This window comes from Coregonus lavaretus (assembly GCF_964263955.1).
Source record: "Coregonus lavaretus genome assembly, chromosome: 19".
Classification (NCBI taxonomy): Eukaryota; Metazoa; Chordata; class Actinopteri; order Salmoniformes; family Salmonidae; genus Coregonus; species Coregonus lavaretus.
Genome location: NC_140006.1, coordinates 17,497,843 through 17,517,688, shown reverse-complemented (window position 1 = coordinate 17,517,688; position 19,846 = coordinate 17,497,843). Strand labels below are relative to the sequence as shown.

General features: G+C 42.2%; 2 protein-coding genes across 2 annotated transcripts; both read right to left on the bottom strand.

The window, feature by feature from the left end:
• Positions 1–9,862: 9,862 nt before the first annotated feature.
• On the bottom strand, positions 9,863–12,740 carry LOC311146382 (5-beta-cholestane-3-alpha,7-alpha-diol 12-alpha-hydroxylase-like). The gene has a single exon (XM_084182877.1). The coding sequence runs from the start codon at positions 12,692–12,694 to the stop codon at positions 11,165–11,167; it is 1,530 nt and encodes a 509-aa protein (XP_084039003.1). The 5' UTR covers positions 12,695–12,740; the 3' UTR covers positions 9,863–11,164.
• A 2,120-nt stretch (positions 12,741–14,860) lies between these two features.
• LOC311146383 (5-beta-cholestane-3-alpha,7-alpha-diol 12-alpha-hydroxylase-like) lies at positions 14,861–19,553 on the bottom strand. The gene has a single exon (XM_084182878.1). The coding sequence runs from the start codon at positions 17,525–17,527 to the stop codon at positions 15,998–16,000; it is 1,530 nt and encodes a 509-aa protein (XP_084039004.1). The 5' UTR covers positions 17,528–19,553; the 3' UTR covers positions 14,861–15,997.
• Positions 19,554–19,846: the final 293 nt, after the last annotated feature.

Here is a 19,846-nt window from a genome sequence, read left to right as displayed (position 1 = left end):
TCAACAAAACATTTCACCATGTCATTGGATTTAGGTAAAAAATTGGGTGAAAAAAAGACGAAATGCCCTTATGTTGATGACTTTTTGCAAATCCAATCAGTTTTCCACGTTGATTCAAAGTCTGGTCTCATAGACTAGACGTAACATAGTAAGTGTATATTCGAGACACAGTATGTTATGTTACGTTTGGTACGGTTACATAAGACAGATGGTTACTTAAGGCAAACACGAAAGTAGGGTGGTTGGTTCGGGGTGGATGGGTTGGCGTAGAACAAGAACATCTAGCAACCCAAAGGTTGCGAGCTTGAATCTCATCACGGACACCTTTAGTATTTTAGCTAATTAGCAACTTTTCAACTATTTACTACTTTTGCAACTACTTAGCATGTTAGCTAACCCTTCCCCAACCCTAACCTTAACCCTTTTAGCTAACCCTAACCCGAAACTTAACCCTTTAACCTAAGTCCTAAACTTAACCTTAACCCTAACCCCTAACCTTAACCCCTTAGCCTAGATAATGTTAGCCAGCTATCTAACATTAGCCACCTAGCTAGAATTCGTAATATATCATACATTTTCAAAATTCGGAACCTATAATACATTTTGCAAATTCGTAACATATTGTACGTTTTAGCAAATTTGTAACATATAATACAAATTGTAATTCGTAACATATCATACAAAATGGGTGATGAACATCCACAAATTAATATATACCATATGAAACGTAACATCATACAGTACCGTGTAGCTCAGTTGGTAGAGCATGGCACTTGCAATGCCAGGGTTGTGGGGGGACCAGTATGAAGAAATGTATGCACTCACTAACTGTAAGTCGCTCTGGATAAGAGCGTCTGCTAAATGACTCAAATGTAAATGTAAAATACTAAATGGACTGTCTCAGATTTACATACAGAATAATATGAAATGCTCTGAGACCAGGTTGTGATTCAATGCCATCACAAATATTTTTTGGATCGAAATTACGTGGAAACGTTGATTCAACCAGTTTTTGCCCAGTGGGAGAAATCAAAACAGAAACTTGAAAACACATGGATGCAGATGGGGAGCATTAGTGCTGGTTTCTCCTTCTTGTGCTTTCCAAGTAAATTAGATTTTACATCCTGTTTTCTGGCCAATTCCCACCCACAGCCACAAAGGGGAGGTGTTGTAGAGACAAATCTCCAATCTGCCTTTGCTCTTAAAGAACCACTGAACACGCCGATTGGCACGTGTGTTTTTCTGTTGCTCATTAGAAAAACAAGATATCAGTCTTGGAGGTGTGTTTACTGACTGATTCCGTGTTTAGTTAATGATGTTTGTTCCCCATGAGAAACTGTAGATGTGGAGGCCTATTTCGCTTCCTCAAAATCCCCAGAATGAATCTAAGATAACTCAGGAAATCTGTATTTATGTAACATATACGCTGGGAATCAGGAAGCAGGTGCAGAAGGTGAGTTTAATAAAGCCACGATACCGATGACCAAACATGAGAAGCCTACAGAAAGAGAGAAAACAATACTACCTAATGACTGATGTCAACTTAGGGCTAAATAAAGGATGAGTAATCACGGAGTAAATGATGACCAGGTGTGCTTAATTATGGGGAGCAGGTGTCCGTAATAATAGTTGTGAGGGCAGGTGGTTAGTAGACTGGAGACTTCGAGCGCCGGTGGGAGGGAGCAGGGGTAGGCGTGACAATTTCATTTGGACATTTTTGCCAAGGATGTTTTAGTTGTGCAATTTTAGATCTAACTAACGTGTTTGTTGCAGTATTTCTCAAGTTTAAAAAATGCAGGACGTGTTGTCTAATGCAAACAAAGTCATAGCTGCTGGGCAGGTCTATCTCACTGTCTATGCTATTGGATAGAGAGCAATCACTGCAGCTGTTCACCGCATGTTAGTGAGCAAATCAAAACCTAACTTTCATTTACCCGTTGTGACGCACAGATGTTCCAAACTCCATTTTAGACGAGACTGACTTTAGGACCAATATTATCCTATTTACACTTTGCAGTCAATTTTGACACTAGAATAACTGCTTCTGACTCATATCGATGCCACATAGACGGTTATCAAAGGGATTCATTGCTTTTTAAAGGCAGTCACTCTTTAAGGGTACAAATGGGTACAAGTCTCACTGAATAGGCCTAGTAGCGGTTTGTGGTTCAGGGTGGATTAAACTGAATGCTCCCCAAATTATGTAATTCTAGTTACTTTTTCTGAGTAGTCCATGTAGAGTGTGCATTTGGGAACAACTTTAGTAACCTCAGACTGATTTAGACATTTGCTTTCGTATCCACAGTGTGGCCTAGGACATACTGTGCCTTCTGAAAGTATTCATACCCCATGACTTATTCCACATTTTGTTGTGTAACAGCCTGAATTCAAAATAGATTAAATATGTGTTTTTTTTGCCCATCTACACACAATACCCCATAATGACAACATGAAAACATGTTTTTAGAAATTTTAGCACATTTATTGAAAATGAAATACCGAAATATCTAATTTACATAGGTATTCACACCACTGAGTCAATACTTTGTGGAAGCACCTTTGGCAGCGATTACAGCTGTGAGTCTTTCTTGGTAAGTCTCTAAGAGCTTTCCACACCTGGATTGTGCAACATTTGCCCATTATTCTTTTCAAAATTCTTCAATCTCTGTCAAATTGGTTATTGATCATTGCTAGACAACCATTTTCAGGTCTTGCCATAGATTTTCAATTAGATTTAAGTAAACTGTAACTCGGCCACTCAGGAACATTCACTTTCTTCTTGGTAAGCAACTCCAGTGTAGATTTGGCCTTGTGTTTTAGGTTATTGTCCTGCTGAAAGGTCAATTAATCTCCCAGTGTCTGGTGGAAAGCAGACTGAACCAGGTTTTCCTCTAGGATTTTGCCTGTGCTTAGCTCCATTCTGTTTCTTTTTTATCCTGAAAAACTCCCCAATCCTTAACAATTACAAGCATACCCATAAAATGGTGCAGCCACCACTATGCTTGAAAATATGGAGAGTGGTACTCAGTAATGTGTTGAATGGGGTTTGCCCCAAACATAACACTTTGTATTCAGGACAAAAAGTGAATTGCTTTGCCACATTTTTTGCATTATTACTTTAGAGCCTTGTTGAAAACAGGATGCATGTTTTGGAATATTTTTATTCTGTACAGGCTTCCTTCTTTTCACTCTGTCAATTAGGTTAGTATTGTTGAGTAACTACAATGTTGTTGATCCATGCTCAGTTTTCTCCTATTACAGCCATTAAACTCTGTAACTGTTTTAGAGTCACCATTGGCCTCATGGTGAAATCCCTGAATGGTTTCCTTCCTCTCCGGGAACTGAGTTTGGAAGGACGCCTGTATCTTTGTAGTGACTGGGTGTATTGATGTAAGGGTTGGTTTGAGGTGTGACCCAGGTGCGGTGCAGGATAGACAGTAGGCAGTAGGCAGAGATGGTGAAACAAGGATTTTTACTGGTGGTCCCGAAGCCAAGATACAAAACAACGGACTTAACACGATAAAAGAAAGGTGGAGCAAATAAGTCTCCAAAAACAGACTGACAGCCAAAATATGAAATAAAACTATGACTGAAATAATAAAAAAACAGGGAGAACACTTCTCGAGTACCTGTACATATTTCTCTGATCAGACACTGATTAGTACTGCTGAGCATAGAGAAAACTGAGCACGGGAAGTGAGGGCATAAATACACAGGTGAACAGGTAGACACAGGTGACACCAATAGGAAAATTATTACAGAACAGCGCGCCGAAGAAGATGGCTGCCGTTTTACAGCCCTCTAACCAATTGTACTATTATGTGTGTTTTTCCGCGTTATTTGTAATTTATTTTGTACATAATGTTTCTGCCATCGTCTCTTATGACCAAAAAGAGCTTCTGGATATCAGGACAGCGATTACTCACCTCGTATTGGACGAAGATTTTTTATTCAACGAGGCGGCCGCAAAGGATATCATACAGACACCCGACAAGGCCCAAATCCCCATCATGCGCATGAGGAAGAGACGGAGATATCGTGGACGTAGATCGGGGTGCCTTGTAAGGATCCGACGGCGAGCGAGTAAACTGCCTCTTCCATCAATCCTATTAGCCAATCTTCAATCATTGGATAACAAATTGGATGACCTAAGATTACGGTTATCCTACCAACGGGACATTAAAAACTGTAATATCTTATGTTTCACCGAGTCGTGGCTGAACGACGACATGGATAACATACAGCTAGCGGGCTATACGCTACATCGGCAGGATAGAACGGCTGACTCCGGTAAGACAAGGGGTGGCGGTCTGTGTATATTTGTAAACAACAGCTGGTGCACAAAATCAAATACTAAGGAAGTCTCGAGGTTTTGCTCGCCTGAGGTAGAGTATCTGATGATAAGCTGTAGACCACACTATTTACCAAGAGAGTTTTCATAGCTGTCTATTTACCACCACAAACCAATGCTGGCATTAAAGATTGCACTGAATGAGTTGTACAAGGCCATAAATCAACAGGAAAACGCTCATCCAGATGCAGCACTCCTAGTGGCCGGGGACTTTAATGCAGGGAAACTTAAATCCATTCTACCTCATTTCTACCAGCATGTTAAATGTGCAACCAGAGGAAAATAAACTCTAGACCACCTTTACTCCACACACAGAGACGCATACAAAGCTCTCCCTCGCCCTCCATTTGGCAAATCTGACCATAACTCTATCCTCCTGATTCCTGCTTATAAGCAAAAACTAAAGCAGGAAGCACCAGTGACTCGGTTAATAAAAAAGTGGTCAGATGACGCAGATGCTAAGCTACAGGACTGTTTTGCTAGCACAGACTGGAACATGTTCCGGGATTCTTCAGACAGCATTGAGGAGTACACCACATCAGTCACTGGCTTCATCAATAAGTGCATCGATGATGTCGTCCCCACAGTGACCGTACGTACATACCCCAACCAGAAGCCATGGATTACAGGAAACATCCGCACTGAGCTAAAGGGTAGAGCTGCCGCTTTCAAGGAACGGGACTCTAACCCGGACGCTTATAAGAAATCCCGCTATGCCCTCCGACGAACCATCAAACAGGCAAAGAGTCAATACAGAACTAAGATTGAATCGTACTACACTGGCTCTGACGTTCCTCGGATGTGGCAGGGCATGAAAACTATTACAGACTACAAAGGGAAGCACAGCCGCGAGCTGCCCATTGACACAAGCCTACCAGACGAGCTAAACCACTTCTATGCTCGCTTCGAGGCAAGCAACACTGAAGCATGCATGAGAGCACCAGCTGTTCCGGATGACTATGTGATCACGCTCTCCGTAGCCGATGTGAGTAAGACTTTTAAGCAGGTCAACATTCACAAGGCCGCAGGGCCAGACGGATTACCAGGACGTGTACTCCGAGCATGTGCTGACCAACTGGCAAGTGTCTTCACTGACATTTTCAACATGTCCCTGACTGAGTCTGTAATACCAACATGTTTCAAGCAGACCACCATAGTCCTTGTGCCCAAGGACTCTAAGATAACCTGCCTAAATGACTACCGACCCGTAGCACTGACGTCTGTAGCCATAAAGTGCTTTAAAAGGCTGGTCATGGCTCACATCAACAGCATTATCCCAGAAACCCTAGACCCACTCCAATTTGCATACCGCCCCAACAGATCCACAGATGATGCAATCTCTATTGCACTCCACACTGCCCTTTCCCACCTGGACAAGAGGAACATCTACGTGAGAATGCTATTCATTGACTACAGCTCAGCATTCAACACCATAGTGCCCTCTAAGCTCATCACTAAGGTAAGGATCCTGGGACTAAACACCTCCCTCTGCAACTGGATCCTGGACTTCCTGACGGGCCGCCCCCAGGTGGTAAGGGTAGGTAACAACACATCTGCCACACTGATCCTCAACACGGGGGCCCCTCAGGGGTGCGTGCTCAGTCCCCTCCTGTAATCTCTGTTCACCCATGACTGCATGGCCAGGCACGACTCCAACACCATCATTAAGTTTTCCGACGACACAACAGTGGTAGGCCTGATCACCGACAACGATGAGACAGCCTATAGGGAGGAGGTTAGAGACCTGGCCGTGTGGTGCCAGGACAACAACCTCTCCCTCAACGTGACCAAGACAAAGGAGATGATTGTGGACTACAGGAAAAAAAAGAGGACTGAGCACGCCCCCATTCTCATCGACGGGGCTGTAGTGGAAAAGGTTGAGAGCTTCAAGTTCCTTGGTGTCCACATCACCAACGAACTATCATGGTCCAAACACACCAAGACAGTCGTGAAGAGGGCACGACAATGCCTATTCCCCCTCAGGAGACTGAAAAGATTTGGCATGGGTCCTCAGATCTTCAAAAAATTCTACAGCTGCACCATCAAGAGCATCCTGACTGGTTGCATCACCGCCTGGTATGGCAACTGCTTGGCCTCCGACCGCAAGGCACTACAGAGGGTAGTGCGTATGGCCCAGTACATCACTGGGGCCAAGCTTCCTGCCATCCAGGACCTCTATACCAGGCGGTGTCAGAGGAAGGCCCTCAAAATTGTCAAAGACTCCAGCCACCCTAGTCATAGACTGTTCTCTCTGCTACTGCACGGCAAGCGGTACCGGAGTGCCAAGTCTAGGTCCAAAAGACTTCTCAACAGCTTCTACCCCCAAGCCATAAGACTCCTGAACAGCTAATCATGGCTACCCGGACTATTTGCACTGCCCCCCCACCCCATCCTTTTTACGCTGCTGCTACTCTGTTAATTATTTATGCATAGTCACTTTAACTCTACCCACATGTACATATTACTTCAACTACCTCAACTAGCCGGTGCCCCCGCACATTGACTCTGCACCGGTACCCCCCTGTATATATAGCCTCCCTACTGTTATTTTATTTTACTTCTGCTCTTTTTTTCTAACACTTTTTTTGTTGTTGTTTTATTTGTCCTTTTTTTAATTTTAAAAAATAATAAATGCACTGTTGGTTAAGGGCTGTAAGTAAGCATTTTACTGTAATGTCTGCACCTGTTGTATTCGGCGCATGTGACCAATAAAATTTGATTTGATTTGATTTGATTAGTCCAGACTGTGAGTGAGGAGGTACCTAAGGTTGTCGGAGGATGACACCTAGTGGGTCGTTCTGGAACTGCGACCCCCCTCCTGTAACATATTGATACACTATCCAAAGTGTAATGAATAATTCACCGTGCTCAAAGGGATATTCAATGTCTGTTTTAAAAAATATATATCTACCAATAAGTGCCCTTCTTTGCGAGGCATTGGAAAATCTCTCTGGTCTTTGTGGTTGAATCAATGTTTTTAATTCACTGCTCGACTGAGGGACCTTCCAGATAATTGTATGTGTGAGGTACAGAGATGAGGTAGTCATTTAAAAATCATGTTAAACACTATTATTGCACACGGTGAGTCCATGCAACTTATTATGTGACTTAACGTCCAAAGCGGAAGTCGCGTCACAGGCTCTCTTTCCATTTCCCCTGAAAACCAGATGCATGAGGTTGTTGCCGACTAGCAGAGAGTGCCCATAGACAGGCAAAACATTTTTTTTAAGGCCCAGTGTTTTATATATATTTCCACACTATGTGGTTGGAAAAAGACCCGATACCTGTATTTTGGTTACAGGGTCTAAAAATGCAGGCTTCATGACTAGGTCTCGAGGTGGGATTTAATATACCATGTTTTCTTACCCCCTACCGCTTTCAGATATACAAAAAAGCAGGTAAAAAGGGTGGGATGGTAAAAAACAAGTGGGATATTTGTCTGTGTATGAAAGGGATATAACACTTATACCACAACCAGCATATAAGCATATTTTATTAAATTTACAGGAGGAAAAACACAAATATTCAATGCTTGACGTTACCATGTTATAAAAACAGCAATGATTCTTATATTGCAACTTTTTGACTTAATCATAGGCTGTCCTTGAGGGTCAGAATATGAGTGAACCAGACTAAAAAGATAATAAAAGCAAGAATACAGTACACAGCAGTAGCTTTAAATAAATTAAAATTAATCTCCTACATGGAGTTGGTTTTGAACATCTGTTAGTTTCTTTTGTTGTTGTAAGATTTTATGATTATTTTTTAAACAATACAAAAAATACACATATATCACACAAAAATCAACTACATCACACCTGCCCAGACCCACATGCTCACACCCCCCAGCATCACTCTCCGGCCACATGGCCTCCAACTGCACCATTTTGTTTCTCTCCATTGCCCACACACTTTCAACATTTAGATAATAAAGAATTTGACCTTTCCATTGTGTTAATGTTGGAGGATTGGTTGATTTCAGGTTAAGTATATGTTTTTTAAAGAAGTTGACGAGAAAAGTATCATCCAACGCATTAGGTATCTCACTGCACCCTCATATGCCATGTCGTTAAATATGCGGACAGACGGATTAAAAGTACATCAATCAATCAATCAATCAATTTTATTTTATATAGCCCTTCTTACATCAGCTAATATCTCGAAGTGCTGTACAGAAACCCAGCCTAAAACCCCAAACAGCTAGTAATGCAGGTGTAGAAGCACGGTGGCTAGGAAAAACTCCCTAGAAAGGCAAAACCTAGGAAGAAACCTAGAGAGGAACCAGGCTATGAGGGGTGGCCAGTCCTCTTCTGGCTGTGCCGGGTGGAGATTATAACAGAACCATGCCAAGATGTTCAAAAATGTTCATAAGTGACAAGCATGGTCAAATAATAATCAGGAATAAATCTCAGTTGGCTTTTCATAGCCGATCATTAGAGTTTAAAACAGCAGGTCTGGGACAGGTAGGGGTTCCATAACCGCAGGCAGAACAGTTTAAACTGGAATAGCAGCAAGGCCAGGCGGACTGGGGATAGCAAGGAGTCACCACGGCCGGTAGTCCCGACGTATGGTCCTAGGGCTCAGGTCTCTCAGTTGGCTTTTCATAGCCGATCATTTAGAGTTGAAAACAGCAGGTCTGGGACAGGTAGGGGTTTCGTAGCCGCAGGCAGAACAGTTGAAACTGGAATAGCAGCAAGGCCAGGCGGACTGGGGGCAGCAGGGTGTCATCATGCCCGGTAGTCCTGACGTATGGTCCTAGGGCTCAGGTTCTCAGAGAGAAAGAGAGAACGAGAGAATTAGAGAGAGCATACTTAAATTCACACAGGACACTGGATAAGACAGGAGAAGTACTCCAGGTATAACCAACTAACCCCAGCCCCCCGACACATAAACTACTGCAGCATAAATACTGGAGGCTGAGACAGGAGCGGTCCGGAGACACTGTGGCCCCATCCGAAGAAACCCCCGGACAGGGCCAAACAGGAAGGATATAACCCCACCCACTCCGCCAAAGCACAGCCCCCGCACCACTAGAGGGATATCCCCAACCACCAATGTACATGTACATTGTAATACTTCTGACAGTCAACTTTATAACTCCTCCTATAACTTTTGAACTTTATAACATTCCCAGAAGGCATGGATCTTTTAGTCATTGTTAGTTTTACAATTAATGTGACTTAATTGTAGCCATTGAGCTGTAGAATTTGTGAATGTTGTCTCTTGTATAATGCATTCTATACATTTGCGTTAACTGCAATTTCATTAGCTATTGTGCCAATATAATTTATTTTTAAGTCTTGGTTCCAATGGTTTATATTTTTTTTTCTAAGAGATTGTTAGTTGGATAGGCTCTCTGCAAGGTTTTATATAGCTTACCTATCATATTAATATCCTTTTCTGACTCAAATAGGATTCCCTCAAGATTGCTCTGATGTCCAAAAGATTTCAAATCGAAATTTTGTGATATAAAACTTTGAAGTAGCATGTATTTGAAAATATCTACATTGGTCAATCCAAAATTGCTTTTTAATGCTGTCTTGGAAATAAATGTATATATTGTACCAAGTAATTGTTACAGTAAATTTTAAAATAAATGTACAGTTTCTATGCCTTTAGTTTTCCATTTGGACCAATTTATCGGTGAATTCTGAAAACCTATCCAAGGATTGTTCCATAGGGTTGTGTTTTTAGGGAGTGATATTGTTTCTTGTAGAATACTTTTCATATTCTTCCATGTTGTTTTAGTGTTCTTAACTATGAAGTTGTTAATTTTCTTAGCTTTATCCATTGAAAATAGATACATGAAAATATTCTGGGGATGAGCAGGCGCATCTTCAATATGCAGGCGCATCTTCCTCTTTAGTGCATTTAACTATATAAGGCAAGTAAAATCCTTGGCGAGTTGATACAATTCCAAGTCTGGAAGATGTGAAACTTTCCTTTATATTCTATTAGTTTTATTTGCCCATATAAAGTCTGTTATGACCAAGTATACTTTTTGGGGTAATTGGTATTACCTAGAATACGTATAAAATGTTTAGGAGCCATGCCATTCTGAATAGGTTTATTCTACACTCTAAGAAAAAAGGTGCTATCTAGAACTTAAAAGGGTTCTTCGGCTGTCCCCATAGGTGAACCCTTTGAAGAACCCTTTTTGGTTCCTGGTAAAACCCTTTTAGGTTCAATGTAGAACCCTTTCTACAGAGGGTTCTAAATTGAACCCAAAAGGGTTCTACCTGGAACCAAAAATAGTTATCCTATTGGGACAGCGAAGAACCCATTTGCAACCCTTTTTTCTAAGAGTGTACCTGTTAGATGTACTGTATGGGAAGATTGTTCCATTTAACAAGGTCTGCTTTCATATTGTTGAGTAATGGGATAAAGTTATCTTTATATATTTGTTGTTTGTTGTCACTTATTAAGCATCCTAAGTATTTTATATATTTTGTAGTTCACTTAAAGATAACATATGTGCATTTCTAATACTATCTGTAAACCCTTTCCTATTACTCACCGGCTTTACAATATTTTTTTTTCTTCTGTCCATGTCAGCTTTAAATCTACTTTCCAGTTGACTCTAAGCATAAACAAAAATAATCCTTCCAGTCATTTTCAAAGAGAGAAAAGGTAGAGGATTTTTCATCTAAATTAACACAGTAATTATATCCAGTTATTGTAATACTGTACCACTTTTTGCTGTACCACATGTACTCTAGATAAATTAAAGTTTAGGCACATAGTTTATAACAATCATCAGATGAACAGTTGTCAAAACGTTGTCAAAGGCTGGTTTGTGTCATTCAACCATTTTTAAAACCTGAGTCTGTATCTAAACTGGATGTCTCTGGTTGGATGCATGGACCCAAAGCCCCAGCGCTTGACGTCAATATCAGGGATCTTTTCATCTGGGTTCTTGAGCTCAAAGTCAAAGTATGTGAGCATGAGAAAGACAAACTGCTTCAGCTCATTGGTGGCGAAAAAGCGTCCTGGGCACATGGTGTTCCCAGCACCCCACGGCATGTTGTAGTACTTCAGTTTTTTCCCACCTTTGTAAAAGTCCGTCTTTTTGTCCCCCTCTGCAGTCAGGAAGCGGTCATACTTATAGGTGAGTGGGTCAGGGTGGACTTCCGGGTCTATCTGGACGGCAGTGTAAGGAAACAGGGCCACTCTGTCTCCTTCTCTAATGCGGTACTCGTTTCCGTTGGCCATCTTTAGGGACATGTCCTGGAGCACGGCCCTGGTGAGGACGGGGGCGGAGGTGAGGCGGAGGGTCTCCTCCACAGCGCTGTCCAGGATGGGCGTCTTTTGCAGCATGTCCCGGGTCAGGTTGATGAGGGGGCCTTCGTGCTTCACCTCCTGGCCCGTCTCCTTCAGCACCTCCTCCACCTCCCCCCGCACAGCCCTCATGGCGTCTGGGTGCTTCATGAGGTAGAAGAGCAGCCAGAAGGCAGCAGGGCCTGTGTTGCCCTGTGAGGCCCAAAGGAGAAGAAACATGTACCTGTCCTGCATGAAGTCCTCCATGCCGTGCTCCTCCCTCTCCTGCTGCTGCTCACTCACCCAGATGCTGATGTTCTCCTTGGTCCTCACCTTCTGCACCGACAGCATGTTCCAGAACAGCCTCTTTAGCCTCTCAGCCTCTCTCTTCTCCCCTGGAGGCAGGACCCCATAGGCCAGATTGGGGAAGAGCTGGTCGTACTTACGGAACTCACGGAAGAGCTCTTCGGACTCCACTCTGTCGACCTCTCTGGCTTTCTCCACGCTCCCTGTGGATTTGGGTGTCTCATTACCGAACAGAGCCAGGTAACCTGCCCTGAAGACAATGTTGTAGCTGTAGTTGAACAGACCGTCCTCATTCCAGGTCTTATGGTTATTATCCCCTGTCCCTACACTGTGCAGCATCAGATTCTGTAGGTTGCTCATCATGGCCTGTGTCATGACCACTAAACCGTCCCCCATCAGGTGCTTGTTGCTGGACATCTGAGGAAACCTGTGGTCAGAGTGATAACCGAACACTTTCTGCACCAGCTGCTGTGCAAACTTGCTGAAGTCCAGATTGGTGCGGGCCTCCTTCACAACCGTCCCGAAGGACCGAGGGTCCATGAGGAATGTGAAGTAGAATCCTCCCAGCTGCACGGTGAAAATATCCCCATACTTCCCCTTCATTCTCTCCAGGAACTTTGCTGTGTCCCTGCGGAACTCTAGGACATGGCCCAGCCAGGGGATGGGGCCCCGGTCCAGGGGAGGCTCCCCGGGTCGACGCTGCCTGACAGCCCCCAGGAGGTAGAAGCCGCCCAGGACAGAGGCTATCAGAGAAAGAACGATCAGCAGCAGAAAGGCCATGGTCCTTACCTCTTTGTTCTCACACAGAAAATCTGGGCCCCGGCTAGAATTCGTTTTTTTTATTGAGTACATGGACAGATCAAACCATGACATAATGAAACTACGACATGCTTGTCAGCAGTTAATGACTAACTAGATTGCACAAAAACTAGATCCAACCACAAATGGTACAGAACAGTCTTTGCTGTTTCCAGTTCGATCAAATGTCAATACGTATGAAGGTCAGTACAATTCAAAGAATGAATTGCATATTACAGGAAGTGCTAAATATTTTGTAATTTACAGTCAGTATGTTTCATAATCCCTGTCTTACCTACAGTATTTGAAATATAGGAGTGATAGTACACATGTCTTAAATGGTTAAAACACTTTTACAGTGATAAAAGTAAAAATATAGTATGTTCTTTTTTTCTCTCAACAATGTTAGGCCTAGCTGTTTATGTGGTTCAGCTGTAAAGGTGCTCCCAAATGCACTCTCTACATGGACTACCCCCCCCGAGTAGTCCATGTAGAGAGTGCATTTGGGAGCACCTTTAGTAACCTCAGACTGATTTTAAAAAGAGACAGAATCTAGATAAGCACAGGCAACATCCTAGAAGAAAACCTGGTTCAGTCTGCTTTCCAACAAACACTGGAATATGAATTCACCTTTCAGCAGAACAATAACCCTAAAGCTCAAGGCCAAATCTACACTAGAGTTGCTTACCAAGATGACATTGAATGTTTCTGAGTGGCCTAGTTACAGTTTTGACTTAAATCTGCTTGAAAATATATGGCAAGACTTGAACATGTCTGTCTAGCAATGATCAACAACCAACTTGAAAGAGCTTTAAGCATTTTTTAAATGTATTAATCACATGAAATAAATAATAATCTTCCAAAATGACTTTGTCAAAGCAACAAAATAACTAGGGCTTCACAATGATGTTTTATTATTCATTAGTAAAAAAAAATGTTTTTAAAAAGTCTTCCATTTTGACATTACAGAGTATGTTTTGTAGATTGTTGACAAAAAAATTACAATTAAATGAATATTAACCCCACTTCGTAACACAACAAAATGTGGAAAAAGTCAAGGGTTGTGAATACTTTCTTAAGGCACTGGGTCGTTCCACGAAAAGTTCTTTTGCATCCCTTTGATATGTTAAGTAGAAATTGTTCACCAATATTGCATTTTAAAATCCAGTTATATTAAATGAAGTGCCCTTTAATATAGACCACATTGAGAATTCAATAAATCTGAGTTTTAATATGATAAAGACTTGCTAAAGTGCCAAAATTCAGCATTTGGAGATGTCCCTCCGTGCACCCTCTGTGACTTCTAGGAAGATTTTGACCTACTCAACCCCCAAAACTTTGTTTTCACCATCATTTTAAATCCCTAGTTATTTTGTTGCATTGACAAAGTAATTTCGGAAGATTATTATTTATTTCATTTGATTAGTAAATAATGAACGTCTTTCCCTCATTTTAAGGTCAACCCTGTTACATGAAATGAACTCTCTATTTAACATGGTGAAACTGTTCCTTTAAAATATTTATTTCTAAAGAAACATTGAATAGTCAAATAGTAGTGTAAAAGCTGGTGAGCTGGTTCTACTCTTTTTGGGCAATTTTCTGGTGTTTCGTGGTGGAAACTGAGTGGGTCAAGCATAACATGTCAACCCTGTTACCCATAGATTAACCTAACATAGCAGGCGTAAAAATAAACGTTCTTTCTGGTCCTGATGAGAAAAAAATAATGTTGGGGGAGGTGCACTGTTGAACCAATCCAGTAAATGTGGAGGAGGAGTGTCACCTTGTTAACGTCCAAAAGCTGAAGTCGCGTCACAGGCTCTCTTTCCATTTCCCCTGAAAACCAGATGCATGAGGTTGTTGCCGACCAGCAGAGAGTGCCCATAGACAGGCAAAAAAAAAGTTTTAAGGCCCAGTGTTCTATATTTCCACACTATGAGGTTGGAAAAAGACCCGATACCTGAATTTTGGTTACAGGGTCTAAAAATGCAGGCTTCATGACTAGGTCTCGAGGTGGGATTTAATATACCATGTTTTCATACCCCCTACCGCTTTCAGATATACAAAAAAGCAGGTAAAAAAAGGTGGGATGGTTAAAAAAAAATGGGATTTTTGTCTGTGTATGAAAGGAATATAACACTTATACCACAATCAAGCAATAAGCATATTTTATTACATTTGACAGGAGGAAAAACACAAAGATTCAATGCTTGACATTACAATGTTATAAAAACAGCAATGATTCATATATTGCAACTTTTTGGCACAATCATAGGCAGTCATAATTTATAACATTCCCAGACGGCATGGATCATTGAGTCATTGTTCGTTTTAGAGTTAATGCATGACTCTGCCATTGTGCTGTAGAATTTGTGAATTTTGTCTCTTGTATAATGCATTCTATACATTTGTATATACTAGATTAAGCGTACATTTCCGTTAACAGTAATTTCGTTAGCTATGTTCCAACATTCCCTCCGTCTTGTGCCAACATCAGTTCTTTTTATGTCTTGGTTCCAATAGTTAATTTTTTTCTAAGAGATTGTCAGTTGGATAGGCTCTCTGCAAGGTTTTGTATATCTTACCTATCATATGAACATCCTTTTCTGACTCAAATAGGATTCCCTCAAGATTGCTCTGATGTCCAAAAGATTTCAAATCGAAATTTTGTGATATAAAACTTTGAAGTTGCATGTATTTGAAAATATCTACATTGGTCAATCCAAAATTGCTTTTTAATACTGTAATGGAAATAAATGTATTTCCTATTACCAAGTCATTTACGGTTTCTATGCCTTTAGTTTTCCATGTCGACCAATTTATCTGTGAATTCTGAAAAGCTACCAAGGAATTTTCCCATAGGGTTGTGTTTTTAGGGAGTGATATTGTTTCTTGTACAATACGTCTCCTACATGGAGTTTGTTTTGAACATGTGTGTGTGTTTCTAATGCTATCTACAAATCATTTCCTACTACTCATCATTCAAAATATTTGTTTCTGTCCAGGTCAGCTTTCATTTTAAAATGTCAAATTTCCAGCTGATTCTAAGCATAAACATTCCAGACATTTTCAAAGAGGAAAAGTAGATAATTTTTATTCTCTGAATAAACAAAACAATTATATCCAGTTATTTTAATACTGTAACATTTTTTGATGTACTATGTACTCTAGACACATTTATGTTTAGGCACAAGCTAGTTTATAATAATCAAAGTCAGATTAACAGCTCGTGAGATGGTAGTTTAAAGTCAAAGCATTGTCAAAGGCTGGTTTGTCAGTCACTCAGTTTTAAAACCTAAGTCTGTATCTAAATTGGATGTCTCTGGTTGGTTGCATGGACCCAAAGCCCCAACGCTTGATGTCAATATCAGGTATATTTTCATCTGGGTTCTTGAGCTCAAAGTCAAAGTATGTGAGCATGAGAAAGACAAACTGCTTCAGTTCGTTGGTGGCGAAGAAGCGTCCTGGGCACATGGTGATCCCAGCACCCCACGGCATGTTGTAGTACTTCAGTTTTTCCCCACCTTTGTAAAAGGCTGTCTTTTTGCCCCCCTCTGCGGTCAGGAAGCGGTCATACTTATAGGTGAGTGGGTCAGGGTGGACTTCCGGGTCTATCTGGACGGCAGTGTAAGGAAACAGGGCCACTCTGTCTCCTTCTCTGATGCGGTACTCATTTCCGTTGGACATCTTGAGGGACATGTCCTGGAGCACGGCCCTGGTGAGGATGGGGGCGGAGGTGAGGCGGAGGGTCTCCTCCACAGCGCTGTCCAGGATGGGCGTCTTCAGCAGCATGTCCCAGGTCAGGTCGATGAGGGGGCCTTCATGCTTCACTTCCTGGCCTGTCTCCTTCAGCACCTTCTCCACCTCCCTCTTCACAGCCCTCATGGCATCTGGGTGCTTCATGAGGTAGAGGAGGAGCCAGAAGGCAGCAGGGCCTGTGTTGCCCTGTGATGCCCAGAGGAGAAGAAACATGTACCTGTCTTGCATGAAGTCCTCCATGCCGTGCTCCTCCCTCTCCTGCTGCTGCTCACTCACCCAGATACTGATGTTCTCCTTGGTCCTCACCTTCTGCACTGACAGCATGTTCCAGAACAGCCTCTTTAGCCTCTCAGCCTCTCTCTTCTCCCCTGGAGGCAGGACCCCATAAGCCAAATTGGGGAAGAGCTGGTCGTACTTACGGAACTCACGGAAGAGCTCTTCGGACTCTACTCTGTCGACCTCTATGGCTTTCTCCACACTCCCTGTGGATTTGGGTGTCTCATTACCGAACAGAGCCAGGTAACCTGCCCTGAACACAATGTTGTAGCTGTAGTTGAACAGACCGTCCTCATTCCAGGTCTTATGATTATTATCCCCTGTCCCTACACTGTGCAGCATCAGATTCTGTAGGTTGCTCATCATGGCCTGTGTCATAACCACTAAACCGTCCCCCATCAGGTGCTTGTTGCTGGACATCTGCGGAAACTTGTGGTCAGAGTGATAACCGAACACTTTCTGAACCAGCTGCTGTGCAAACTTGCTGAAGTCCAGTTTGGTGCGGGCCTCCTTCACAACCGTCCCGAAGGACCGAGGGTCCATGAGGAATGTGAAATAGAATCCTCCCAGCTGCACGGTGAAAATATCCCCATACTTCCCCTTCATCCTCTCCAGAAACTTCGCTGTATCCCTGCGGAACTCAAGGACGTGGCCCAGCCAGGGGATGGGGCCCCGGTCCAAAGGGGGTTCCCCGGGTCGACGCCACCTGAAGGCCCCCAGGAGGTAGAGTCCCCCCAGGACAGAGGCTAGCAGAGCCAGAAGGATTGGCAGCAGAAAGCCCATTGTCCTTTCCTCTTTGTTCTCACAAAGCACATCTGCTCCCCGGCTGAAATTTATTTTGTGTTTACGTTACCCATGACTCATACTCCTCCCCCTCCCCTATCACAGTGAGAGTGCCATTAGTATTCTAAGCACTAAGCACTTTTATAGACTCAGTAAGGATGTAAGTATTGTCTAGTTTTTTTGACATTTATTTGACACACGTTCCCATGAAACTTGTCTAGAACATTAATATCTTATATTGTATGTTTGGTGTGACGTTGATGGAATATTCTCCTAACCCTCTGAAAACAGGACACAGGAATGTTCTTGCAACGTTCCCATGAAACGTATCTAGAACATTAATATCAAGGAAAAGCATTGTTTATACATAGCTCTGCCTGATGCATATTTATTTAGATGGCTCATGGCCAGGACCATACTGGTTTCAGTTAGGAGCCTACAGAGAGATTAAATGGTAGTAAAAACTTAATAGATCACATGTGTAGAGAGAACCTCTCTCAGATTTGTAATAGTGTTGCATTTTGGGCATTTATGCTGTATCATACCATAAAGAGCAGTGGAGCCAGCCCCGAAACAAGATAATTGAGAAGTGAGGTAAGACTGAAGAAGACATGCACATGTAAATATTTCCAGTGGAGCATACCCAAGATATACCCAAGTCCTCCTGAATTCTTAATGAGACATGAGTGCAAAAACAAAACAATAACCCTAAAATGGTCATGCCATCTATTTGCAACCATCTACAGCCTTTGATGAGATCTGATGATTTTATGGACAGAGGCATACAACTATAATGGCCATGCTCCTTTAAACAATCCATCATTCAAATACTGTTGTTGTTTCTATGTTTCTCCGTTGTGACTAAAGTGACTTTTCGTAGCAGGTTAGGAGAGCATTTTCGTTAACCCTAACCCTTTTCCTAACCTTAACCTAATTCTCCTAACCTACTATGTTAATTCTCCTAACCTGCTATGAAAAAGTAACTTCCAGTCGTAGCTGTATACTACCTAGTCAGAACCATGTTTCTCAACCTCTGACTTTTGTAACATCCAGACCTTGTTGTGTAGGCTACAGTTCTCTACATCTGTTGTTGTTTTACTCTCCCTTTGTATTCGCTTTCGTTAAAGACCTTGTTCCCCTACAACGTTCCAAAGAAACCCACAGACATACAGAGCGATGTGTAACTTGAGTCACTGACAACACACACCGGCATCTCTATCTGGGATTAGTGTAGAGCAGGGGTCGGCAACTAACCCCCCCCCCCCCCCTCCTAAAATCACCAGGAATTCAGCAAAACAATTTTTTTCTGCTTCCACCTTTGGTCTCAGGGAGTATGGAACAGATCTGGCTTCGCAGAATTGTGGGTTTACATCTTCTCTCAGTACGAACTTGGCTGTGAATCCTTTGACCGTTCCCATCTGATCACGGAAAACTGTCATATTTCTTCAGCAAGTGTTTCAGTGTTTGGTCTGTGCCTTTCTCTTTAAGCTGGGAAATTGTAATTATACATTTTCAAGTCACACCAGTTACATTTTATTTTGGACAGCCATTCCCTGACAAATAATGGGGGAATAGTTCCAGGCACCACATACTGCTGCTGTTTTCGCTCTCCATATATCACTCTGACCTGCAAAACAACCATTGGGCTCAATCTCTCTCCTGAGTATGTCTTCAGCAACACATTTGTTTTCTTCGGCTGGATAGCCTTGAAGTGGTCATTGTACAGTTGTGAAAATTATAGAGCTCCATTTTGAGAGGTGTGCTTCTGTTTTCTGGCCTCACCCATATTATGCTACTGCTGGGAGAAGTCACTGGCCGTGTCCGAATACCCATACTTGCGTAATAAATAGTAGGCCATTTGAGTATGCGAAAACATTATGTTTAAACATAATGGTCCTCTGTAGCTCAACTGGTAGAGCACGGCGCTTGAAACGCCAAGGTAGTGGGTTCGAGCCCCGGGACCACCCATACACAAAAATGTATGCATGCATGACTGTAAGTCGCTTTGGATAAAAGCGTCTGCTAAATGGCATATTATATTATTATATTATTATATTATTATTATTATATTATATTATATTATTTTATTATTATTTAATAGTATGCATCATTTAGAAAATCAAGTATACTTTAAATGCCCAGATGTCATACTCATTTCGGCACACTTTTCCACAATGCATTGGAAGAGGTGGACTTCGAGTGATAGGCCCTAGATCTCTTCAAGTAGCCAAACAACAAAACTAAGGCTACTTAATTGGGAAGATTCCAGAAGCGTCTGCGGTGGTGTTCAAATGTAGAATAAGTAGATTTTGTTCTCCT